At 44.5% G+C, this 26978-nt stretch overlaps 1 protein-coding gene across 2 annotated transcripts; it reads left to right on the top strand.

The window, feature by feature from the left end:
• The first annotated feature begins 972 nt into the window (after positions 1 to 972).
• Positions 973 to 26286, top strand: LOC143823121 (glutathione S-transferase A4-like). 2 transcript variants are annotated; one of them, XM_077309081.1, is made up of 7 exons: positions 973 to 1123; positions 10353 to 10459; positions 11018 to 11069; positions 18400 to 18532; positions 21378 to 21519; positions 23236 to 23367; positions 25959 to 26286. In XM_077309081.1, the coding sequence occupies exons 1-7, from the start codon at positions 1087 to 1089 to the stop codon at positions 26082 to 26084; spliced, it is 729 nt and encodes a 242-aa protein (XP_077165196.1). In that variant the 5' UTR covers positions 973 to 1086; the 3' UTR covers positions 26085 to 26286. The 2 variants fall into 2 exon arrangements, with proteins under 2 accessions (XP_077165196.1, XP_077165206.1); XM_077309091.1 differs by lacking the exon at positions 973 to 1123 and adding an exon at positions 1187 to 1331.
• The last annotated feature ends 692 nt before the right edge of the window (positions 26287 to 26978 follow it).

A 26978-nucleotide genomic window follows, 5' to 3' on the forward strand; every position in this document is an offset into this window, starting at 1 on the left:
GACTAAATCCCTTCAGTCTACACTGAATTTGATATCCATTTAGATTTTGGGTGCTTTAAATTTTCCCTCTGCAACATGCATGATTGATTCATGGTGACCCTACCTTTCCCCCATGATATCCTGGAGCTGATATAAACCCCGGTATTTAAAAAAACCACCATGAGTAAATGTGCAGATTTTTGCTTTTTCTTAATTAACTCACTGCTCTGTACCTCAGAGCAAAGCAGTCTTCCCTGATTGGCCAAGATGTCAGTTCAAAGACTTCCTGGTTCCTGGTTGCAAGGGTTCCCTTAAAGTGACTGCGCTCCAGAAGCCCTAACTTAGCTCGGCAGAGATTTGCCTCTTGTTATTTCCCTCTCCTCTGCTGTCTCCAATCCTCTCCCCCCACCCTCACCCCCATTCAAGAAAAGAAAGACAGAGACTCCTGCTGCAACTGGCACCCTTGCCCATTCTGAGCAAGTGCAGAACACTTTCTGTTTCAACTAGGGGTGGGGAGAGATAGAGGAAGACCTGAATTCAAATCAATCTGAATTCAGCAGGATCCAAAACGGAAAAAACAAAGTAACTGTAGAATCAGCCAATATTAAAACAACGTCTCAGCTGAAGTAATTCTGCACATCCAGATCAGTGATAAAACAGCTTTTGTTTATACATAAAGGAAAACAGATTGTGACATACATTATCTGGGACTAGAAATGCAGCTGACTAAATAGTTTGTAGCTTAGAAAAGCTAATGCACCAGTCAGTCTGTTAGATGAGCTGCAAGATTTCTTTGGGGGTCTGCTTTTTCAGATCTGGTACACCAGAGGACTTCACAGTGTATGCTCATATGTGTGTGTATAGCAAAAAGCCAGTATCAAATACAAAGCAAAGTGAATATACTTTTCTTTCCTGTTTGAATGTGCATTGTAGTATATGCAGCTCTTCTGTAAGACAGTAGGTTCAGCAGTTTCTGGTGGAACACCCATTCTTTAAAATTTTTAGTTATGCAACTCTGAGTTTGGAGATCGGAGGAGGAGACTTCCCCAGAGTAGGTGGTACTTCTCTGAAGCATGAGCTTCAACAAAACCTGACGGCACAGTCTCGATGGGAAAGAAAACCACCCCAGGCTGCGAAGAAGAAGGTTAGTACGGGGCAAGGGAACCTCAGGATGCTTTAAATTCACTGCTCATAGGGATAAGGAACAGAATGGCTGCTAGCAGTATCTTGCAGATATTGAAAAGCTTGTGTCATGCCTGCAAGTGTTCAGACCTTTGTGTGCAGACCCTTGAAGTGGATGAGTCGGGAAGGAAACTGGAACTGTTAAAGATGCATGTGGCAGATAAGTGAAAGTACGTAATTTGGCAGGTTTTAATTTGGATTAGATGAAAGACAACAGTGAACTGTATGAGTCTGAATTGCCTTCCTGGATGTTGAATTAACACAGGTGGTCCAAGCCAAATGAGTATTGCCCCCCTGATGTGAAATCCTCTCTCTCAGAGTTGTTCCTTGCATATTATATCCCTGTGGAAGGGATTTTCTCTTTGAACAGAAGAAATTAATTGCTGTAAAAATTTTGGGGAATGAACTACAGTGACAAAGGGTTTGGGATGTTTTTCATTCTCTCCTCAAATGTTTCCATATTACTATGCATCAGTCCCAACACCGGTTGTTGTGTTTTGTTTTTGGTTTTTTTTTAAAATCCTGCATAAACTAGCCTCAAGTTTTTGGTCTGCTTGTGTGTGCAACAACGCCTGGCAATCTGACACTGGTATGACTCATCCAGAGATGAATTCAGGGGAAGACAGTGTTGACAAGGAATGTTTCTCTGGCCCTTCCATGTTGGAAACGGTGCCCACAAATGATCCTCACCACAGCTCTGCACGACAAGCTAAACCACTTCCTTCTGTGTTTCTTGGCTGTACGTCTTCTTGTTGTGCAATGTGTGTTCCAATGATACAAGCACAGAGCATGTGTGAGGGAGCAAGTGAGATAATATATCAGAGAGAACAGTCCTTGAAGGATGGATGGCAAGACCTCGGCAGCCCTGGGGGCAGCATTAGTGTGCGTGGAAATAATGGCTAGCAACAGATGTTTTCAGGCCCTGGCAGAAGGTAGCAGGGATTGTAAAGACCTCTTCTTGCAACCCCCTACAGCCACTACTGGACTGAGTGGGCAATACTGACACTGATGGACCAGTGGTCTGAAGGCAGCTTCATGAGGTTTATTCATTCATTCATTTTATTTATGTACTGTCCTTCACTGTGACACCTTGGGGCAGTGTTCATGATGTTCATGATGAGATACCTGGAAAGGGCAGGAAGAACTACCACTGACCACCCCTCCCCATTTCGGATGCCGTATGTTTCTTCCTACAACTCGGGCAGGTTTTACTGGTGCTGGGCACGATGGAAATGGGTTTCTGTATTAAGCTTGCATGGCAAAAGCACAGACCCTTGGACTTTTTTTTTTAACAAAAAGACCTGTGCACATAACACATATAATACAATCATATTCTTGCACCTTATGTAGATGTTTCATGTAAGGAGCGAGAATCTTTGTCGGTAGATTTTTAAATCTTGGCATGCTGCTCACTGGTCTCTGTTCCTATTGGTTATGCTGTTGGCAAAGTGGATGTTTGACAGTGGACTGTGAAAACGGGGACTCTACCCTACTGGAGATCTGCCAGGACTGAGCTAGGAAAGACATGTGGAAGGAAGTTCTTTAGGGCCAAACTAGATATTCCTTAGAGCCAATTGAGTTTGCCACAGCCATGCTGAGGGGAAAAGGGCTCCTGCTTTCTCCTTCAAGTCCTTTTCCTAAACAGAATCAATAATCTCCCCCTGTTTTACTGCTCCACATGGAGTATTCCAGACATGTGGAGCAGCAAAAATTAGGATTTAACCCCCCCCCCCCAAGCTATTTCCGCATGGGAAAAGGGCTTGGAGGGCCGCAAAACCCCTTCTTCCTTGTGTGGCTCTAGGCTGGATCACTGTAACTTGTTCTATTATTATATTTTTATTTTATTATTTATTTAGAATCATAGAATAACAGAGCTGGAAGGGACCTCATGGGTCTTTGAGTCCAACCCCCTGCACTATGCAGGATACTCTCATCCCAATCGCTCATCTACTGTAACCTGCCACCCCCTTGAACCTTCATCGAATCAGCCTCTCTGTCAGATGGCTATCCAGCCTCTGTTTAAAAATTTCCCAAGATAGAGAACCCACCACCTCCCGAGGAAGCCTGTTCCACTGAGTAACCACTCTGTCAGGAACTTCTTCCTGGTGTTTAGAGTGAATTTCTTTTGAATTAATTTCATCCCATTCGTTCTGGTCTGTCCCTCTGGGGCAAGAGAGAACAATTTTGCTCCATCCTCCATATGGCACCCGTTTACATACTTTACATAACATAACATGTTAACCAGAACATAACATGTTTAACAGGAATGTGGGCCTTTCCAGTTTGGTGCAGTGGTTAGGAGTGCGGACTTCTAATCTGGCATGCTGGGTTCAATTCTGCACACCCCCACATGTAACCAGCTGGGGGACCTTGGGCTCGCCACGGCACTGATATAGCTGTTTTGACCGGGCAGTGATATCAGTGCTCTCTCAGCCTCACCCACCTCACAGGGTGTCTGTTGTGGGGAGAGGAAAGGGAAGGAGACTGTAAGCTGCTTTGAGCCTCCTTCGGGTAGGGAAAAGTGGCATATAAGAACCAATTCTTCTTCTTATCCCTGCTCTGGAAATTTCAACTGTTTCAAATGCACCTACTCACATCCTTACCCAAACAACATGAAGAATCCACTTTACCCCAACTTTGCAATGGTACTACTACTGGTAACCAGAATTAAGGAAACCTAATGCGGGATGTGCCATTGCCATTGCTACTGTGGCAGCGGGTCCCTCAGTCCCTCCCCGACTGGCCTCAAGAAGGGCAGCGGCGGGCCCCCTCCCTCCCGCCTCTCCCCCAACTGGCCTCAAGAAGGGCAATGGCAGTGGCCCGGGAATAGCCCAGAGGACAGATCCATGGAGGAAGGAACGGAAGGCGTGAGCAGATGGCAGCAGAGCAGCAGGCCCCGGCGGGAATGGCGGCACCATGCAAGCCCCACCCCAGAGCCAGGGCCCCTGCGCAGGGGCCTCCTGAGCCCGGCCTGCCTGCTGGGCTGCTGCGCAATGCATGGCAAAATAAATAAACAAATAATTATGTTAAATAATTAAATAAATAAGAAAATTGGAACGCCATGGGACATCTGGAAAACGCGAGGGATGCAGGGAAAATGCCCCCAAATGCGAGCCTGTCCTGCCAAATGCGGGACATCTGGCCACCTTATACCTCATCTGTTTGTCCATATCCTCTGAAGAGTGGTATGTTTCATCCACTATAATAGATTAGAAATTCCTGGCCCCAAAGAACACGCCTGGCCTCTTACAAGAGCGAGGGACTTTTCAACCTTGGCCCCAACCTCCTCAATGAGATCAGTAAAGCAGTTCCATAGGGCCTACAAAATGGAACTCTTCCATCAGGTTTTCAGCTGAAGACAGCACTGGAGGCCTTCTTGCAGCCAGATCCATCCCTGTCAGGCAGTCCCACTATCCCAAGCTCACAATCCCTGCCTTCTCAATTGTTGCAGTTACTCTAAGTTATGTTGCTGTTGCCCATTAATTGAAATGATTATTATGTTCTGTCCCCAATTATTAAAGTACTTTAATATAGTGTTTTTGTTGGTTCTATGTACACCACCCTGAGACATCACAATGAGGGGTGGTATATAAATTTAATAAATAAATAAATATTCTGTTCCCAGTTCAGAATTTCATGCATCTATTTGCTAAAGCATGTGGCCAAATATTGGGAGGGGGGGAGTCAATCCCATGGTTTAGATTATACACACAGGCTCCTGATTTTAAAAACAGAAATAATAAATATATGTAGGCCAAATGCTTCCTCGATCCTAAGGAATGTTGATTTTTATTTCCAATTTGGAAATATCAAATATTGAGAATTTCAAGACATGAACTCTTGGTTTCTTAATTAAATCTGTCCCCCCTATGGGACAGAGAATCTTCCATCTCCCATTTGGGGTACCAGCGGGGGGGGGGGATAGCTATCAGGCCAATAGTATGACACCACTTCCAGAGACAACCCAGAAGTAATGGCATACATTATACCACAGTGTTTCTGACAATTATGAGAGAAGCAGTTTCCCCTGGAAGTGACATCATACCGCTGCTGATAGAGCCCCACATGTCCCAAGACTGCCAGGTCATGGCCACAGATGACAACCCTACTCTGAATCCATCTTGAATTGCTGCAAATTGTTTGGTTTTCCTCCTACTATTTAATTGTAGCCTTGTAAGAAAAAGTTCAGATATGTAGAACTGGTGGTATTATTTTTGAATGGCAGTATGTTTACCATTCAAATAACAATAAAGGCATAGCAACAGTTAATCCACCTATTCTAAAACTCAATGAGAATCTTGATGAATCATGCCAGTTGGTTTTGGATTAAGTGTCTAAATTTCACTAAGCCTTTGAGCTCTAATAACTGTGACTCAACCAGACTCTATTCACTTTCTTCTCAGCAACGCCCAAAGTACTGCTCCTTTATCTCCAGAATCCCCCTTTGAATTAGATATGTTCATTAAAAGCACTATGAACTGAGAGAATGTCACACTGTTCATGAACTGTTTATTATAGGCTAACTGCTGGCACCTAATCTATAAAATTCCAGAGGTTTCTAAATATTCCACCCCAAGTTTTGGCAAGAAAGAGACACTATAGATGAAGTAAATTAATGAAAATATGTCTCAATGCTTGTTGACAACGTAAAGAATAGACACAAAAGTTGCTTTAACCAGAGAATAATTATACTTGAACATGAAGCAGCCTGGTACTAATTAGATCATTGGTCCAAAAAAATTCCACATTCTCTACTCAGAGTGGCAGCAGCTCTCCAGTGTCTCAAGTAGGTGGAGGTCTTTCACATTGCCTTCTGCCAGATCATGTAATTGGAGATGCTGAGAACTGAACCTGGGACCTCCTGTATACCATGCAGGTGCTCTACTACTGTGCCACAGTACTAATACCGTACAAGATGGTGGGGATATTGCAAAATTAAATATTATATCTAATTCAGAATTGAGCCATAGAAACTAAATAAGAAAATCCACACAGTGGGTCCACAGAAAAATGGGGGGAAATGTTGTGCTAGCCTAGGGGAAGTCCTAGGTTTGCATGGTTTGGTGTGAGTTTAGTGCCTCACTTGGAAGCTGGCAACCCTAAGAGTAAGTCTCTCTTTGCTCAGCAGTCTTGACCCTAGTCAGGTTGATGCACATCTAGATAGTGTAGAATTCTAGAACATGAACCTACTCCAATCCAGTAACCTTACCTCCTCTCTGCAATATTTTCTTGACCTGAAATTGGTCAGGGGGTGCTAGGTGGTTGGTTAGGTGGCTGTGGAGGCATTGTACAGTTTTCAGGCCCCACTTCTATACCTCAAGGAATATTTCCAGACCAGGGACAGCCAACCCCCAGGTGGGGCCTGGAAATCTCTTGTAATTGCTGCTCATCTCCAGACTATAAAGATCAGCTCCCCAGGCAAAAATGGCTGCTTTGGCAGGGTGACTCTGTAGCATTGTATCCCACTGAGGTTTAGGGATACCAACCTCCAGGTGGAGTCTGAGGATCCCTTGGAAATACAGCTCATCTCCAGACAGGCTGAAGGGAAAGCTCTCTGTCCTCACATGTGTCCCTTCCAAAGGAATAAACATGGCCACAGACACCCTTGGCTAGCACAGTCTATCACTTGGCTGGTGAAATCTGCCCTTCTGAAGCCTGAGGCCTACTGCTGACAACTGCGGTCCCTGTTGCTGCCCACAAGGCCAAGTCATTGCCTAATAAAAGTGGATCACCTAGTTCCCCCCAAAGTCTCACTGTCTACTTTCCTGTAAAGCTAACTCCACTTGAAATTCTTGGCCACCTATCTCTTTGATTCCATAGGACCTTCCTGGCAAATACTAAGTATTATTTACCAGGTCAAATTTGAGAAAAGTTATGTGAGTTCTATGTTTCTCCATCCATTTATTTGTTCATTTACAGTTTCAAGCTGTAAATGTTCTTTATTTAGACCATCCTGCACTTTCCAGACTCACAGGACTGATGCTGGTCTATCTGTCTGCACCCCAAAATACAAACAGTTGCTGGTAAGAGCTGGCCATAGCCCATAGCCCAGGTGGGACACATCCAAACCACTCCAACCCAACTTCATCCTGTAAGCCTCTACCATCATCTCTACTATCACTGTTCATGTTTAGATTATAATGATCAGGTCTGCAGGCAAAAATGCCTACTTTGGGGGTGGACTCTGAGGCATTATACCATTTTAAGGTCCTCCTCCAAACCTCAAGGAATATTTCCGACTCAGGGGTAGCCAACCTCGAGGTGGGGCCTGGGGAGCTCCTGGAATTACAGCTCATCTCCAGATTATAAAGATCAGCTTCCCAGCAGGTGAAAATGGCTGTTTTGAAGGGTGGATAGGGTTGTTGTGCAGAAGAAACATGTAAGGCCTCCCACGCAGGTTGTTGTAGAGATGAAACACTTGAGGCCAACTGCACAGGGTTATTGTGCTGATGAGACAGGAGGCAAAAGAACCTCTGCAACAGCATCCAGTTTCATGGGCACAACGACTTTGTGTGGTATGCCTCAAATATTCCAGGAGTTGCAGAGAAGAGACATGCATGGCTTGGCTGTATCTGCCCTTGAGCAGTAAGATTGTTGAGGCATCCGTGCCTCAGCATCAATGCAGAGAAGGGGGGGTAGACTAAAAAGGGTTTTAAAAAACAGAAGAGGTAAATAAAGAGGGAAAGGTGCAAAAGGGGGAGGAGTTGAGGTTAGGAATGAGGAACAGGAAAACAACGGGCAAAAGAGAGAGCAAGAGACTGGGCTGGAGGAAAAACTGAAGGTATGTACACGGACAGAAGGAAAGGGAAGGTCCAGCCAGGTAAAGAAAAAGAAGGAAATGAAGAGAGGGAGGGAATGGGAAAAAGATTTCTTGAGTGTCCCCCACTTGCTTGGTTCTAAAAGCCTGGGAGACATGATTAAATTGGGCAGCAGGTAAACTCTGGGCCATTTCGCACGGCTTCAAAATAGCACAATGGTTGCTAATTGGAAACGCTACTAATTTGCCATAACCCACGACGTCGTAGACAATCTGCAACAATCCTGAAACCGACCCGCAAAAAGCGCTTCGTTGTAGCGCTTTCAGGGGAATCCAGAAAAGTGGATTCACCCTCCGGATAGCGATACACTCCTGCAACCAATCTGCAACAGTAGCGCTAAAGACCTGTGCGTTACCATTGTTGCTGGTTCTTCAAAGTCCCTCCCCCTGGCTCTCTCCTCCAAACTTCCGGCGAAGCGATCGCCATTTTTTTTTCTCCGAGCGAGCGGGGATAAACGCACCAGCGAGCCTCTTTCTGTTTAGAGGCTTCCCTGGCTTCAGTCCTTCACCTTTAGTCACTAAGCACAAACCACATAAAAGCCCGTTTGCTGAAATAAAGTCCCTTTATTTTTTACACATAAATTCAGCCGAAAATCGGGCCCGTGAGAGGGGGGGGGGATTTTTTTTTTATCGCTCGAGGCAGCGTGCCAACGATCATACAATCAAACGACAGCTCACATTAGGCAGCTGGATGGGTCTCTCCGTAGCAACGAATCTACCTAGATTCGTTGCTATGGGTCTGTTTTTTTTTTTTTTAAACCTTTCTTAAAGGGAAAGGGGCTGTTTGGGAGCATGCTAACGGCTGCCCATTGGCTGCTTGACGGCCAGGGGCAGGACGAGCTTGGCAATAGCGCTTCCTTTCTAGCGATTTCTGCCGAGACCGGAAGCCTGTGGGAAACGCTAAAAAACGCAACTGATTCCACTACAAAGGCAGGTATGCATAACGACGAAGTCCACTATTTTAAATGGCGATTTTTCATTCCGCAAACAATTTGCAACAAAGATCCCCGTGCGAAAAGGCCCTCTGTCTCTGTGCCGCAGTTTCAGCTCCAACAAAACTTTGCTCAGCCCACTGCAAATTGGATCCACAGAGCATACTGACTAATCAGGGAATGAAGTCAGTTTCTAAGTGGTCATAACTTTATGTCCTCTGATACTCAACATGTATTTAGGGATGGGGATCAGTGAACAGAGTATGCATACCCAACCCTGAATAGTACCTGCACTTTTCAATAAGCACTGCTCCATGAAGAGACACTAAGGTGATCAGATTTTAACATTGGTAAAGCAGGACATCATTGACTGGGGGGGGTCTTGATTAAAACTTGGTCTATATGGAGCAACAAAAATTATCATAGAATGCAAAAATAGTATTGTAATATATATATATTTAAATTTCAGCATATGTACAATTTGCCAGGTACCCCCAGATGTCCCTCCAAAAGTGGGACAATCTGGTCACCTTAAGAGACACCCAATTTTGACAAGCATGTTCCCCTTATCAAAATGCAATGCATGATCTATTCCATCTGTTGTCAGCACTCCATATATTATTATTAAGAAGAAGAATTGGTTCTTATATGCCGCTTTTCTCTACCTGAAGGAGTCTCAAAGTGGCTTACACTCGCCTTCCCTTTCCTCTCTCCACAACAGACACCCTGTGAGGTGGGTGAGGCTGAGAGAGCCCTGATATTACTGCTCGGTCAGAACAGCTTTATCAGTGCTGTGGCGAGCCCAAGGTGGCTGCATGTGGAGGAGTGCAGAATCAAACCCGGCTCTCCGCACTCCTAACCACTACACCAAACTGGCTCACCAGTAATAATATTTATTACTAGCATCCTTTCTGGCAATTTAGGGTAGGTTACAACAATATCACACTCTTACCCTAAAGTAGCCTCAGCAGCAAGGGGATGACTATACATCAGTGCAATCTATTACTTTCTTGCCATGATAGGCTATGATTTCTGCTTTTAAATAGATCTGTGGATCACTTCCTTCAGAGTGACTGTGGTAACTATTCTGAAAGATGAGCTCTCCACAGACTGAGAGTGGTTAGAATGTCACAGTTCCATCCTTTGCAGAATTACTCCCCTTGAAACCCACCGAATCCCTTCGGTTTAAGACTGGAGTCATTTTAAATAGGACTCAGGTGGGCTGCTGTGTTGGTCTGAAGCTCAAACAAAGCTGAGTGGCACCTATAAGACCAACCATGTTTAATTAAGGTATGAGCTCCTAATTGTAGCTAGTTTTGTGGAGGGGCAGATCACCCCGTTTGCATGAATCTACCAGATGGTCAATTTTGCTAGGGTCACGTTCATTGGAAGATGAGGGTTATCAAGGTTATCCTTTTCCCCATTTACATTTTACAAATCAGGAAATCATCAACTCAGAAGCATGTCTGGGAAACCCAGACTTACCTACTTTAATGGAAGAGGGCGAATGGAATCCATCCGATGGCTGTTGGCAGCAGCTGGAGTCAAGGTTAGTTGTGATTTATATAGTTAAATATAGAACAGTGGTCCCCAACCCCCGGTCCGGGGACCGGTACCGGTCCATAGATCAGTCGGTACCGGGCCGTGGCTCCTTCTCGTTGTCCTCCCAGCTGCTGACTAGGGAGCTGTCCTGCCACTCTGCCACTGGCTCACCTTTGGTGCTCTCCAGCAGCTGCCATGGCTGGGGCTCCCCCTTGACGTGGCACTGCGCAGCTGCTGCTGGAAGTGCCCTCCAGTGGGTGGCAGGAAGTCAGGACTGCCAGTAGAAAAGCAATTGGAGTAGGGGCTCAGGTGGCGGTGACTACCCCCCCCCCCCCCCCCGGGCCTCAGTAAAATTGTCAAGCGTTGACCGGTCCCCAGTGATAAAAAGGTTGGGGACCACTGATATAGAAGATATATATCAAATGGTTCTTCTTTGCTCTGAAATGTGAACTATGGATTCCCCATTTCATGGCTCACATTCTTAACCATGCAAAAAGCTTAGCTGTTTAAAGAACTATATGAAATGTAGGTATATATAATTTCTCTCACAATTTTTTTTGTACAGTTTGAAGAAATATTTTTGGAAACAAGAGAACAGTATTTGAAGCTAATCAAAGGTAACTTTTTACCAGCACTGTACCATTCAAAGTGAGGAGGAGGGAAGGTAGAGGGATGGGTTGCTTTCATATAGGGTCAGACTCACACTCATTCTGCACATGTGAGATAATGCACTTTCAATGTGCTTTTGCAGCTGGATTTTCTTGTGTAAAACAGGAAAACCTACTTCTAAAGTGCATGGAAAGTTCATTAGCCAACATGTGCCTTGGTCAATGCACGAACAGGAATTCATCAACTCAGAAGCATGATTGCTCTGTAGAAACTATGAACTTATAAGCCTGAATCCAATGTTAACATTTTGAAATCATGACTGCAATTTCCAGTAATAGAGTTTCTTTAAATTAAATCAAAAACTTCAATGAATGTGGCCTGGTAAAGATAAGGGTATCCCCTGTGCAAGCACTGAGTCATGTCTGACCCTTGGGGTGACGCCCTCTAGCGTTTTCATGGCAGACTCAATACGGGGTGGTTTGCCAGTGCCTTCCCCAGTCATTACCGTTTACCCCCCAGCAAGCTGGGTACGCTCTCACGCTCTCACGCTCGCTCTTGCTCTGATTTATACACTTCATTGTTTAACATCAACAACATAGACCAAGTCAAAGTAATACAGGAAAGATTATCAGGTTACTACAGGTTCCACCATAACATTATATATAATACTATACATTATTAAACTGCTTGTTCACAAAGGCCAAATACAGGTGCCAATGGTTCTGAAATTTTCTGGCAGTCTTGTCTTTACGAAGCTTGTCAATTTTGCCATCTTACTCAGTTCACAAATTTTGGCAAGCCATCCAGTAAATCCCAGTGTGTTTTCTTGCTTCTCTGTTCAGTTCTGCCTCTTGTCCTGCCAAGCTGGAGCACCTGGTGGGAGACTGCGCTGAGCTGGGGGCTCCGCTAGAAGACCATGATGACAGCGAAGACGAAGCGTTGGTTCTTATATTCCGCTTATTTCTACCCGAAGGAGGCTCATAGAGGCTTACAGTCGTCTTTCCTTTCCTCTCCCCACAACAGACACCCTGTGATGTGAGTGAGGCTGAGAGAGCCCTGATATCACTGCTCAGTCAGAACAGATTTATCAGTGCTGTGGCGAGCCCAAGGTCACCCAGCTGGCTTTTCTTAACTTTTTACTATTGAAATATTTTAGCCTGAAATATTCTTCAGGCTTTGACAAATCCCGGACGTGGGATCTCCAGGGATGCCAATCTCTAGGTGGGACCTGGAGAATCCCTAATATGAGAGCTCCTCTCCAAACTACAGAGATGAGTTCCCCTGGATGAAAGGGCTGCTTGGGATGGGGGGGGGGCTGTGTAGCACTCCCTTCTACAGACAAACACACACAGAGAGAATACAGAAGAAAAACCATTCCTTCCTTCTCAAAGAGCAAACCTTATTAACCATAAAATCACCTTTTCATGTAGGAAATACCTGAGTGTCTCCCACCTTGGATTGCTTTGAGAAACCATGGCTTGAAGGTCAATATTTAAAGGGAAAGAATTCCATAGCAGTCAGTGAGCAAGTCAAAAAAGACTTACATCATCCTCCTGCAACAGCTTCTGCTGCTTGCGCTCTAGCTATATCTCTTTCAAGCAATGGGAATTTGTACAGCTTGGTGTAGTGCAGGGGTGATCAAACTGCGGCCCTCCAGATGTCCATGGACTACAATTCCCATGAACCCCTGCCAGCGAACACATGGGAATTGTAGTCCATGGACATATGGAGGGCCGCAGTTTGACTACCCCTGATGTAGTGGTTAAGAGTAGCAGCTTCAAATGTGGTGACCTGGATTTGATTCCCTTCTCCACCACAGGCTGGGTGACCTTGGGCTAGTCACAGTCCTGTTAGAAACTGTTTTTCTCAGAGCTCTCTCAGCCTCACCTACCTTGTGGGAAGAGGATGGGAAGGCTATTCTAAGCCACTCAGACTCCTTTGGCCAAAGAAAAGCAGGGTATAAAAACCAACTCTTCTTCTACTGGGAAGGTACTACTGGAAAACAGTAGTTTTCCATCCACATGACCTCACGGCATTTCTTTGCCCCATTTATTGTTTCCCCATCTTTCATGCCATTGGTCTCAAATTTGCTTTGTTGTGGTGGTCTTAGGAAGACTGCAGCAAGAACAAGGTGGTATCCATATTGAAAGGGAAAGTCTACATCTCCCCAGTCCCACCCACATCAGCATTAATTTCCCTGCTGCAATTGCCTGTGATGGTTACCCCCTTCTCAGACTGCACATTGCAAACCTCACATGACTTACAAACCACCCCATATTGAGTCTGAAAACGCTAGAGGGCGTCACCCCAAGGGTCAGACATGACCCGGTGCTTGCACAGGGGATACCTTTACCTTTTACCTAGCCAAACTCAATCCCTTGGAGTCTAATGAATTTCAGTGGGATAGCTAGCACATTGCCAAATCTTTCCTTTTGAAATTGAAAGTGTTCTCTTTGGTTAGATCTTGAATACAGTCTGCTGCTCTGTGGGCAGTTGGGATAAAGGCAGGCAAGGCAGGCAATAATGCAGTCATGGTTGCCAAAACTAGTAAGCACAAGCTACAAGAGAAGCTTATTAAAGGGAATGGCAGAAATTAGCCTTGCAGTCTGGATGTATTTTGGAATACACTATATAAGTACCATATCTGTTAACTGAAGCATGGATCAGACCTCCTTTTCTCCCCTTCAGTTATGCCATGCTATTGTTTCTCTACCACCACCCTGAACATTCTTGGCAGGAATTCTATTAGAGAACGGGGATTACCTGATAAGGCTGAAATCTGCTCCACATTCTGTGGATGCATGGTGCATAAGAATAAACATTCCCAGGGCAGAGGCTTTTCCTGGGTCCCAGAGGGTCAGCATGGAGCTGTTTCAGAACCTCCCACATCCTCCGCCTCCAGAACACAGCTTGCTTTCCCCCATGCCCTCTGAGTTGAAAGAAACCAGGGCAACTTACCAGCAACATGGCATGCTCTGTTCCGCCTCTTCTACCCATCAAACTTCTGAAACTAGCTAGAAGTTGGCGGCAGAGAGGTGATCCCTCCTGACTGAGGTTATACTACTAGTGTGGGTCAATTCTGGCTGAGGGCCATCTTTTATTGGGGGAATATTTCTGAGGGGACCAATCAGGTAGGGAGTAAATTGTCTGCATGCAATTTGAGCTGATTGGCCCTCAGAGTACAATTTGAACTGACTGCCCCTCATTGGCAGCTTGCAATTTGAACTGATTGTCGATCATTGGCAGAGTACTCTCTCCCTATTAGCAGCTCACTCCCAGGGACAGCTAATCAGGTAGGGGATTGTCTGCATGCAATTTGAGCTGATTGGCCCGCATTGGCGGAGTGCAGTTTGAACTGATTGCCCCTCATTGGCAGAATGCTCTCTCTATATAGGTGGGATGACCTCAGGGAGGGCCAACCAGGTAGGGAGTGAGTTGTCATTATGTTTAATGATGATCTGTGGAGTTCCAGCAATTCTTTTCAAGTTTTACAGATAGAAACCAGGGAAAGGGAAAGAGAACAAGGGCCCAGGCTTCCTACTAAGTGTAGCTTCTCCACTGCTTTATTCAACAACGCCTAAGTGCTGAAATGAACTCTGACTCTTTAGTCCCTAGAGGCAGAGGCCGACACTTTATCTTTATTTTGTTTATTTAGATTTTGTTAATTTAGATTTATTTAGACTATGTACAAATGTAGGCAAAGGCCTCTGTTGTCCTTACTGGATTTATATGCAGCTTTTGATTCAGTAGGGACTTTTAGGGACTTTTAGATAAAGGTCTCCCATCTGTACTGTTCTAAGCTCATGGACTTCAAATGATTTGTAAGAGTGTAAATCTTCTTAGGAAGGCAGTGTTTATGTACCAATATACTAAAAGGAGTAGCTTGGACCACAAACCATTTCAGAGCAGGAACCAAGTCAGACTGTCCTGAGTAAAGCACTCCTAAGAGCTGCCAGATGACACCAGTTCTCAGTCTTTTTATACAGTTGTGGGTTTGTTTTTACATTGGAGTTAACTACTCATATCTAAGTGGATGTTTGATAGTGGACTGTGAAAATGGGGACTCTACCCTACTGGAGACTCTACCCTACCCCTCTCAGTCATCTCCTCTCCAGGCTAAACAGACTTTTCTTCATACATCTTGGTCTCCAAACCCTTCACCATCTTTGTTGCCCTCCTCTGGACATGCTCCAGTTTGTCTACATCCCTCTTTTATATGGCCCTTCCATAAGGCTCTAGGCAGTTTACATAGAATGCCATAGGGTAATTACATAAAACATCATAACAATGCAACAATACTATCAAGAAAACCCATTGCAACCAGGAAATCAGGGCACATTTGCGGTTCGGCAGGGTTCTCTGTCTCTCTATCTCTCTGTCTCTCTCACGCGCTGACTCTGCATCTGAAAGCAAAGTGGCTAGCATCCAGGGATGGAGGGCAAGAGCTGCAGGGGCAGAGCCAATCAGGGCAAAGCTGGCCGCACCCTGATTGGCCCTATTCCAACTCAGACACCCTGGATACGTTCCACCCCCCAAAGTGTTTCACAAATATTAAGAGGAATAATGGATAAGGATAACGATCATAACATGTTAACCAGAACATAACATGTTTAACAGGAATGTGGGCCTTTCCCTTAACCCTGCTCTGGAAATTTCAACTGTGTCAAATGCACCTGCTCACATCCTTACCCAAACACCATGAAGAATCCACTTTACCCCAACTCTTCAGCAGCTGCACTGGTACTACTACTGGTGACCAGAATTAAGGGAACCTAAAGCGGGACGTGCCATTGCCGTACCTAGTGTGGCAGCGGCAACGGGTCCCTCACTCCCTGAATGGCACTAATTAATTAGTTGATTCTGCATTTTGCTTCAAGGCAGCCTTCTTAGAGCCTACCCTGAAGTCTATTTTCCATAGTACATGAAGTGCACTTGGGGCAAGTGTCTTTGGACGAAGGCATCTTGCACCTTCATTAGATATGAAAGCAATATGGGTGTTAATACAGTACATAGCTCTCTCCTTCAAGGACTTCCCATAGAGGTTGTGTTTTGCAGCTATGTAGTTGAGGATGGCTCATGGGCAGAGCTTCAGACTGCATGTCTGCTGCCGTACCACTCTTCGCCACAAGAGGCTCACAAGTGGCCTGGTACAAGGTATTTTATCTTCAAAAAGTCATCACATTTTGTCGTTGGGTATCAAACACACTTTCTCACAACAGAAGTCTTTAGCAGTGCTGGTAACCGTAGGGTTGCCCGGTCTCCTACCATGGTGGGAAATCTGTTAGCAACCCCCATTTCCTGCCACTGTTCCATCAGCTGCCCGAAGGAAAAAAAACAATTAGAAATCACAGCACAACAGTATGAAGTCACTTCTGGGCAAGAGGCCAAAATAACCTCTTGTCAATCTATGAATCACCAATAACTCTGTGAACTTTTGTCAATAGGACCTCTACCCTCTGTCTCTCATGGTCTCACCCAGTGAGCAGACTTCAGAGTAACCCACCATTGCCTATTTCCATTTCATAGGATCTTAAAGTTGGAAGGGACCTCCAGGCTCATCTAGTCCAACCCCTGCTAGAATGCAGGACAACGGCCTGCTTACCCATAGTGACTCCAATTCCATGCCCAGATGATGCCCCCCCCCAAAAAAAAACAATCCCTGGCCAGTCTGGCCTGGAGGAAATTTGCCTCCTCACCCCAAAGTGGTGATTGGCATTTCCCTGGGTGTGCAAGAAAGGGCCAGAAGAGCCAAGCACCGATAGAGTCCCTTCTGCCCACCTACTCACAGTTTTCTAGCCTTGTCCAGGAAACAGATGTTTATGGAATGTGGAATGACAGGCACACAGGACACAACTAGACATTCTATTTTTTATGCGATGGGTTCCCTGCAACCTCACAACAGCTGTGAGGAATTGCTTTTAAAAATAAAGGAGAGCCTCTTTGGGCTTGGAACGCAGCTGGGGAGGGAACCTGGAGCATTCTGCCTCTTCCAGGTAGACTGTGTGTGGCTGATCCCCCACCCCCATTATCGCAAGTGGATTTTAAACGGCCCTGAAAAGATTTGTCTTTCAACGTGGGAAGCAGCAACACATTCTAAACTATTCTGCACTGCACCTGAAGTGTGCAGAAGTGTGCTGAAGGGATTGTGGACTGATAGAAAAGGGCAGACCTTTGCCCATCCATCACATTTGTCCCCATGTGAAAAAACACTTCAGAATATGTAGAAGCCAACAGCTGGCTGTCTCTGAGATGGTAATAGGGATGACCTTGAAGAGAGAAACCAAAGCCATGCTGACTAGACTAGACTGTCCTCCTCAGCTGCGTACATAGCTACAGAAAGGCATAATGAAGAGATCCGGGTGGGAGGCTCTGGGGTGGGCCTGCAATGAAAGCAATTCTCCCTCCCAGAGATTTCTAAAATGGCAGCCAGGAGGATCTATTGTGAGAGGTAGGAGGCAGGAAGCCACAAGCATTCCTGAAATTCAGAAAGCAATCCTAAACAGGATAGCTCAGAATCTGCCTCAGGTCTATCACACTGGAACTTACTTCCAAGAAGGTGTTCTTAGGATTGTAATGTCAAGTACTATAAGTTCAGAAAATTCCAGATAATTATCTGACACAGGAACATTCATTTCTTTACCAGATGCATTGTTAATGCATGAGACATGCTTTAAAGCAGCTCTGTGGAGGGACTGTAGCCGGAGAAGCCTCGCTGGGTGAATGAAGCCTCGCTGGTTCGTTGCTTTCTACTCACTCCAAGAAAAAAAAATGGCGATCACTTTGACAGAAGTTCGGAGGAGAGAGACAGGGGGGAGGGACTTTGTTGGAACCGCAACAATGGGAACACACAGGTCTTTTTCATTAGTGTTGCAGATTGTTTGCAAGAGTGTAGTGCTTTTCGGAGGGTTAATCCACTTTTCCTGATTTCCCTTTAAGCGCTACAACAAATCGCTTTTTGCAGGACTGTTTCAGGAGTGTGGCAGATTGTGTGCGACGTTTTGTGGAACTGCAAATTAGTAGCGTTTACAATTTGCAAGCCTTCTGCTACATTGAAGTCGTGCAGAATGGTCCTTGGTTTCCGCAAGAAGGTAAAGCACACACTCACTTGAAAGTGCCTAGCTAGGGTTATAAAATCAGAGTCCAGTAGCACCTTTAAGACCAACAAACATTTATTCTGTTGGTCTTAAAGGTGCTACTGAACTCTGATTTTATTGTGCTACTTCAGACCTACACGGCTACCCATTTGAATCTAGCTAGGGTTAGATCTTGTTACAGTTCCTGAATTCTATGGAATACTCTTTCACAAAACAAGACTTATCAATATTTTCTTTCCTACAGATGGACATTTGCTGTTTGATCAAGTCCCTTTAGTGGAAATGGATGGGCTGAAGCTGGTCCAGACAAGGGCCATTCTCAATTATATAGCAGGGAAATACAACCTCCATGGGAAAGACCTGAAAGAAAGAGCACGGTATTGTATCATGATTCCTCTTCCTATACTTTACAGCTTTAACATTACAGCATTCATATGTGCTCCTCAGTGTGCATTAAGCTGGAAAGTGAAGCAGCTGTGTTTGCCCGATACGTATTGATGAGGAACATATAGATTTTCCCAACAGGGCAGGTAGAGAATTTCAGTGCTTCATGCAAACAAACTAAAAGGGGAGGGAGTCAGTTTCAACCTTGAATTTTCACCCCATTGCTTTCTGTTCACTTTCATTCAGTGAACTAATGATACATTTCATGCATAAAACCTGAACTGTGAGGAATTAAATGATGCCAGATGCTATAGCTCAGCTGTGATAGGGCAATTGTTTAATTAAAAAAAAAACTTTTGGATGCCACCCCGCACTTGACACAAGTGATGTTCCGACCTGTTTTATAACAGTACATTTTAAAACTAAAGCTGCAAAGGAAAAAGAATGCTGTGTAAGGCAGACACAAATCCAAAGTCAAGATTAAAGTCTTACCGCTTTGAAAATCTGCAGTAAGGTGGGCAAGCGTAATGGCCCTTGGAGTGGCAGTCAGCAACTAGGGGCAGGAGCTCAGGTAGCCCTATTTGTTGTGCAGATTAGAATAATGTTTCAGCTGCAACTGCCACTGCTGTTGAATTCTCTCTCACTCCTCTTTCCCAGTTCATTCTAAAAATTACCTTGCAGCAACCATTTTGTGGTCATTTCCACATCCTGTGGCAGCCATTTTGTGTTTGGGCCAACTACCTTGCATAATAATTCCAAAGGTGCCCACAGGTTCAAATAAGTTGGGGGTTTCATGCCAGACGTTGAAAGAGAACTTCTACATTCAGATGAAGTAAACTTCTGACTCCCAGGCCAGGATGCAACTTCAGGGGAAAGCCTCAGCATCTATGCCCTGTTTTTCGACCTCCAGAAGAACTGGTTGGCCACTGTGAGATAAGACGTTGGACTAGATGGACCACTAGTCTGCTCCATCAAGGCTCTTCTTATATTCCTATTGACTTACCCAAGGCTGTCTAATGGTGATCATTTGAAGCCTTGTTTTGGTGGGGAAGGATGAGAGCAGCAGTGAAGACATCATGTCTTGTGTTTTTGCACCAACACACAATTGTGTTTTTCTTGAAATAGAGCCTAAGGGAGAGAGTAGCAAGGCCAAGATTGTACAGGTTGTTTTTTGAGATTCTCATTCAGCTGTTTTTTATGTAATGTTAACTAATCATTTGTGCAGGCTAGTGAAAAGGAAAATGGATGATCAATCACTGAGAACTGCTGTAATGATGAATAATATACCTCTGTATGGTATAATGTGTAGAGATTTGGATTTGTCATACTGGGAATGGCAGAACAGGTCTTCTCTGGCCTGCAGGTCCTATTCCATCCTGCTCTTCAAGGTTTTCTCAACACCTTAGCTTGGAAAGCTGCAGATCTTTAGAGTTTCCATTACCTTGAAGATTCCATGTCTAGGCCAATACATGGCTAATGGCCACCTTATCCAGACCTTAGTTAAGAGTTCTATCTGCTCTAATGGACTTGGCACAAAAGGACCGTCCTCTTTGCTCCCACTCACAGGTTAGGTGAAATCAGAGTAGCCTTTATCTTAAATCTTTCAAATCTCTATTCCCTGTTTGGAGAAGGTGGGAGGGGGACCATACTCCCCTATTGTCTCATTCAAGATCTATTAGCATCTCTTAAGAGGTAATGAGGTGTACATGGAAAACCATGCACCCACCTGTTCTTTGTATAGAGAGGGGAAAATACTCTTAAAACTCAGAGTGATGGTTTTGCTCAATTCAAACCTCCAAAGGAAAAAATTCATTTCTTCACACTGGGTGATGTTCCATGCAGTTATTCAAGTTCTCTCAGGACTCAGCTAGATGATAGGTCTGATTTGAGTCAGGGCAGGGGGTTCTCTGACTTGACTTCTGGTCACCCTTAACAGTAGGGAACAACATTTCCAAGTTCTATGGGAGCTAATTTGCCTCAAGTGAATGGCATGGGAGGTGGAGCTTCAGCCTTCTCTCATGTGCTGTATCCGTATGCTTGAAGCAGCTACAAGGAGCTCTATGTGTCCCACTGTGAGGTGCCACATGCTGTAGTCAGAACTAGGGATGTGTGGCTTGGCTCGGCCGCCTCAGCGATCACCGAAGCCTGAGGCGGCTTGTATGAGACCAGCACCACGGCGCAGAGAGGAGGGGCAGTGGCTGGCCTATGTGCCGCCTCAGGCTTCAGTGATCGCTGAGGTGGCCGGGCCAAGCTGAGCTGAGGCGCACATCCCTAGTCAGAACTAATCGAGCCCCACAGTGAAGAAAACAAACCCTTCCCCAGCAGCTCAGATGGCTTGGGGAAAATTTAGGAGGGCAGATCCTCCCCCTGTGCTTCTCTTCCAAACTGGATCAAGCCTCAGAGCCCTTGGAAAGAGTAGTTCTGCAATGTTGCATTGACACCTCCCCCTTTTGGCGGGGGGGCAAATATTAGACACTGTATGCTGTCTTGAGACCTTTGGGGTAAAGTATGTAATAAATCATTAAAAAATAAAATTAGAGGTTTATCAATCAGGTGTCCTAGCAAGAACAACTTTTCAAAAGTTAAAGGTCTTGAAAGAAATGAACTGGAATGTAGTTTCCTTGCATGCTATTAACTGACAGTGCAGTCCTAAGCAGAGTGACACCCATCTAAGTCTGTTGACCTCAATGGATTTATAAGGGTGTAATTTCACTTAAAAGACTGTATTATTGGATTATTATTGGATGCTAAAATATATCCTTCTTTGCTAAGGAGGCAAACTGTTTAAAAAGCTGCAATTGGAAATGACTTTATTTTTACCACCTCCTGTCTACTCAGAATTGATATGTTTGTGGAAGGCACTCTGGATCTGACATCAATGCTCTTTATGTATCCGTTCTCACCACCTGAGCAAAGAGAGGCTCAGCTTGCATCCATCATTGAGAAGTCTACAACCAGATACCTTCCAGTATATGAAAAGGTATGTCATGGTGATTTTTGCTATCTACTGCATGTTACTTCAGGCAGATGGCAGAGGCATTAGGACAGGAACAGAAATACAGGAGGTATGTCTGTGGTAGCTTATTTTGAACATCAGGTTTGTTTCCCTGTAGACTGGAACTCAGATGTGATAGGCTGAGCTGAGATCTGACCATGTGACTGGGCAAAGCTGTCAAAATGACATTCTCAACCCTGGTAGTTTGCTGGGTGATAGTCACACACTCTCCGCCTAACTGCCTCACAGGATTGTCGTAAAAATAAGATGGAACAAAAGCAAATGATGTAAGTTATTTGGAGAGAAAGCGGGGCATAAATGAAGTAGAAGAAGAAGAAGAAGAGTTGGTTCTTATATGCCGCTTTTCCCTACCCGAAGGAGGCTCAAAGCGGCTTACAGTCGCCTTCCCATTCCTCTCCCCACAACAGACACCCTGTGAGATGGGTGAGGCTGAGAGAGCCCTGATATCACTGCTTGGTCAGAACAGCTTTATCAGTGCTGTGGCGAGCCCAAGGTCACCCAGCTGGATACATGTTTTTGGCTGGCTTTCTCACTATGAAGAAGGGATCGGAGATGGACAAAAGAATGCCAATGTTGCTTAATGACTGCATAGGTAGACTGAATCCACATATATTTATTTATTTATACGTATTTATTTATAATTAGACTTTTAGCCCGCCATTCCCGTTGCCGGTTCTTGGTGGGTAAAAAAATATGAACCCCACAATAAAACCCCCATAAAACATTAAAAACCCATACATACATGCAGGCAGCAGAATAAAATAGCAAAATAATATACCATATAAAAAGCACTGGGACCTTCTGATGATGTGTTGAACATTCTAAAGCTTCCAGAACAAGCCCTGCCCCTGCCTGGAGGCTTTGGAATGTTCAGGATGCAACCTCACTTCCACCTCTACTGGCAAAGCTTTAAAGGGACTGCACTACCCTGTGACAGCAGATCATGGCAGCCTTCGAAGGCTTTCAGTCAAGGTCAGGAGCCATTAAAGGGACTACCTACTCCAATATTATAGCTGACTCTGACAGCCTCACAGGCTGAGAAACATAGCTGTAACATGTGGGGAGGAGGATCCTGCAACCTTTAAAGGCTCCTAGCCATGGTTGGGAGCCTTTAAGGGGACCACTACTTCCATGTTACAGCTGATCATGACAGCCCTTTCACCTCTGAACATCTCTTGCCATGAAAATCCAACAGGGTTAACATAAATTGACTGCAACTTGATGGCAAAACCCTTAAAACCATTGCTATCGTTATGCTTATAATGGCACTGTAAACTTGAAATGCTGATCCAGGTAGTTCTTATCGTACAGAAGTGGCATGTAGGTAATACTACTTATAATGATTAATCAGGTTTGGCAATTCTCTTTTAGATCTATTAATGAATTCAAATTGCTTGTCTTCAGTCGTTCTGCATGAAATCAGCATTCCAGAAGCGGAATGGTTAGGGAGACTGAAACGGCCCCCCCACTGCATTCTCCAGTCTCAACATCTGCTATGTACTTATGAATTCTCTTATTAAGCCTTTTTGAGATATTCTAGAACAATGAATATAATCCACTCAAGAACAGGACATGGATGGCTGTGGAATGTGATATCTGAAGCTTATCCGAGAGCTGCAATTGTGTTATTTATCCAACTTACCTTTGATCTAAACTCATCACATTTTTGTTCATTTCTAGGCACTGAGACAGCATGGGCAAGAATTTCTTGTTGGTAATCACCTTAGCTTGGCAGATGTACAACTGATTGAAATAATTTTAATGTTAGAAGAGAAAAAATGTGATATTCTTGCAGAGTTCCCTCAACTACAGGTAATCAACATATGTAATTCTCAACATGGCCAATTCTCTCAACATAAATGTTTAAATAACTTTGAACAGCTGAGAAACTCTCATTATCCTCAAGCATAAGAAATAAAATCCATGCATGTTTACCTCAGAGCACATTGAGTTACCTCAGAAATTTCATCTGCTGATTTCCATGTTGAGTAAAATATTTTGTTAATTTTGAATTTCAAAAAATCTCAAGTGCTATTTTCAGCGGTTTAAGTTAAAGGGTGATAGCTGACACTTCCCTCAGATTCCTGAAATATCGCACTGAAATATCACACTGAGACAGGGCAGGAGAGTCATAGTCCTAGCTCAGCAAACAGAGCATGGATCCCCACAGATGAAAAAATGTATCTTTGTGGGGTGTGATTTTCTCACCTTCACCTTCCCCCTGAAGCCCCAAATGCTACTTCTGGGTGACAGCCCCTCACCTCACAGCATTTTGGACTACAGAAGGATGGGGAAGGGAAGAAAGTCATGTTCCATAGAGGGAATTCTGTTTTCCATAGAAATGCTCCATTGGATCCAAGCCAAAGCCTGCATTTCTATTGCTCCTGAGAGGTTATTTTGTGAAACTACTCCCATCTACAGTCTCTCCATACTAAGTTTTAGAGCTGTTGGCTCAGATTTTAACATGGGTGGATGCTCAAAGAGAATCTTCTGGGTGATGATATCCTTAAATGTTTCCCATAAACTCTACAAACACCAACTCAGAGCAGAAAGGCTATGAGATGAAGTGCCCCTCATGCAAGTTGTGGGCACGAGGAACTCAGAATACAGGGGGGTTATTAGAGGGTGAAGTCTCAAAGCACATGGAGAAAAATGTGCCATTTCCTGGATATAGGGCAAATGGATAAAGTCCAGAAAGAAAAGATTATTTTCCTTCTGCTGATATTCTTGAATCCAGAGCTGACTTCAAACAGTACCAAACCTGGAGGTGGCTTAGCCTAGAAACTGTGAGCGTTTCTGTGGGGAAATAATGGTGCCAGGGGATATTTTGTGACAAAAGGCACATTGATGTAATTACCTAGACATCCTTGATTGTAATCTGATCGTTGGTTTCCGGCCAAGTCTTTGCCTCATGTTTTTCTTCATATCTTTCTGGATGAATTGGGTGTATCTCGTGTCTTTCCTTCAACCTCCACTTTTGTCCTGTGTGGGCTGAAGATCTCTTGCATCTCTTGGATGCAGGTTTAAAGCACATCAGGTAGACAGCAGGCCTCAAAACCAAAACCAGGCCTTGGGGCAAGAAGGGGACATAGAACTTCAGCAGGGGCACTTGATTCAAAATTCATCATGTTTAGCACAGATAGGTTACTGGCTGCTGTATTCTGAGTTCAAGAATACTTCGATTAGCTCGGGGTTTAAAAGCCTTGTATCTTAAAAGATTTGTGCAGCATCATGATTTGGTAGGTACATAAACTGAACAGCATAAATATTATTAATGAATGCTTTCAAAAATGGTTTTCCTATAGTATTGGATTGTTCATTACTGCAGGCAAGGGCTTGACATTAGGCCAAACTTCAGCTTGCCTGGTTTAACTGGTTTTCCCGTGGCATGTGTCCAAGTGTTTGATCATGTGTGGTAACACCCTGCTACCATCTGACTATTTTTTGAACCTCACTGTTTCATTGCTACCTTAATTTGTTTTGCTTCCTTCACAGCCCACCTTTCTTGCAAAGACTCGAGGCAGATTACAAAAATTTAAAATAAGTAATACAATACAAATTACAAATACAATCTATCAAACAACCATAGGATTTTGAAAAAAATTATCTTTGTCGCTATCCTTTTGACAAGAAGTTTGCCATTAGCTGTCAGCCAATTGTCGTTTGGAGCTGGTTTGCACCAGCAAGGGTTTTGTGATATGTCCCAACTGAAATTAACACACTCCACCCTTCTCCTGGCTGAATCCAGCCCACAGAAAAGCAGGAACATGAATGGGATGCAAAAAGGCCAGCCTTTCCTCTTGATTCAGAGCAGCTATTGGGATAATAAGCACATGACTGGAAACAGTCATATAGTGAAAGCATATGCATGTTGCTCCACTACCAGGGAGCAACTGTAGAAAAATGAACAGTGAGAACATGCCCTGGAGGATGTGTAGGGGTGGGGGGGGGAGGTTAGTCATGGTGGATTCTTGCTAGATTGGGCAATTGCTGTACATTCAGCTCTAACAGTTGGGAAGATGTAGCACTGATACAGGAATATCCTACATGATCTGCCAGACCCATCTTACAGTGCAATCTTAAACAGAGTTGCACACTTCAAAAACCATTTATTTCAGTGGGCTTAGAAGGGTGTAACTATGCTTTGGATTCCACTGTTAGATGTTCACACTTCAGTGTGGAATCAAAGCAACAACCACGCCATACATGGTCCACACCCAGCTCCGTTCTTTGGCTATATAACAATAAGTTTCTGTTTATGATGGCTCGTTTACTTTCGAAGCTCTGCTGAAGTTCTCTAGAATATGCTTTAAAATGAGCCTGTAAAGGGGTTTTGGACAGACTGAAGGTGCAGTTCTGTTAGTATAACCTCACCTGAGTTTCCTTTTGAATCCTTGCCCTAGGCTTTCAAAGCAAGAACATGCAACATTCCCACCATTAAGAAGTTCCTGCAGCCTGGGAGCCCCAGGAAACCACCTCCCGATGAGCCATATATAGCCACTGTGAAGGAGATCCTCAACCTTGGCTAAGAATTGCATCAAGCATCAAGAATGCCTATCAGCATACCTGCAAGTGCGGAAAACCAGAAGGCAGTGAAACAAAATGATCACCTGCTTAATTAAAAGCAATTAGTGAGAATGTAGAGTGTTGAACAACCGTTCTTTCTTTGAGTGTAGCTTGATTTACATTTTTAATTTTTCAAAGTTGAATATAAAGTAATTCTGGAAAATATCAACTGGATTTTTTTCTCTCTGCTAAATTTCATGGCCAGTGGGAAATTCTTTCTAATCCAAAAATGCATTGGCAACTTTGTCTTTGGGTGCATGGCTGAATGCCATTTACTGCACCAACATTTCACCAGTGAGCACATAAAAGCTCATGCTGATGTGGCAGAGAGGCCATGCCTCGGAGAGAGGCAAATCACACCAGTGTAACCCCAAAGCTGGGATGCAAGAGTGTAATTTTAAATGGAGTAACACCCAAATCCATTTGATTAGGAGAGTGCTATTCTGTTCAGGGTTGTATTGCAAATTATATTTTTGAAAAGAAATATCCTTAACACTATTTCACTCCTATATATATTTGGGAAACAGCCCTCTAGGAGGAGACTGTCCAGGGCCCTGTCCATCTAGGTCCACCCTGATTGGCCTTCCCCCTCCAGCTCCCACCCTCCCTCCTTGCCTGCTAGAAGCCTTGTGGCTGCGGCCTCCATTGTCGCCTACAAGGAGAGAGGCAGCGACAGGGCTTTGTGGCCCACAGTTACGCTCCTGCTGGGGGGGGGGAGATTTAAGCCTCCCTGCAGGCCGCAAAACCCTGTTGCCACCGGTGGGTGGGGGGGCTTTCCACTCCCTTTAGCCTGGGAAGCGCTCTCACCACGGCAAGAGCACTGGCAAAGGGAGCCTCCTGTGGCGAGAGCACCGGCA

This window comes from Paroedura picta, chromosome 1 (genome assembly GCF_049243985.1).
Source record: "Paroedura picta isolate Pp20150507F chromosome 1, Ppicta_v3.0, whole genome shotgun sequence".
In the NCBI taxonomy this organism is placed as follows: domain Eukaryota; kingdom Metazoa; phylum Chordata; class Lepidosauria; order Squamata; family Gekkonidae; genus Paroedura; species Paroedura picta.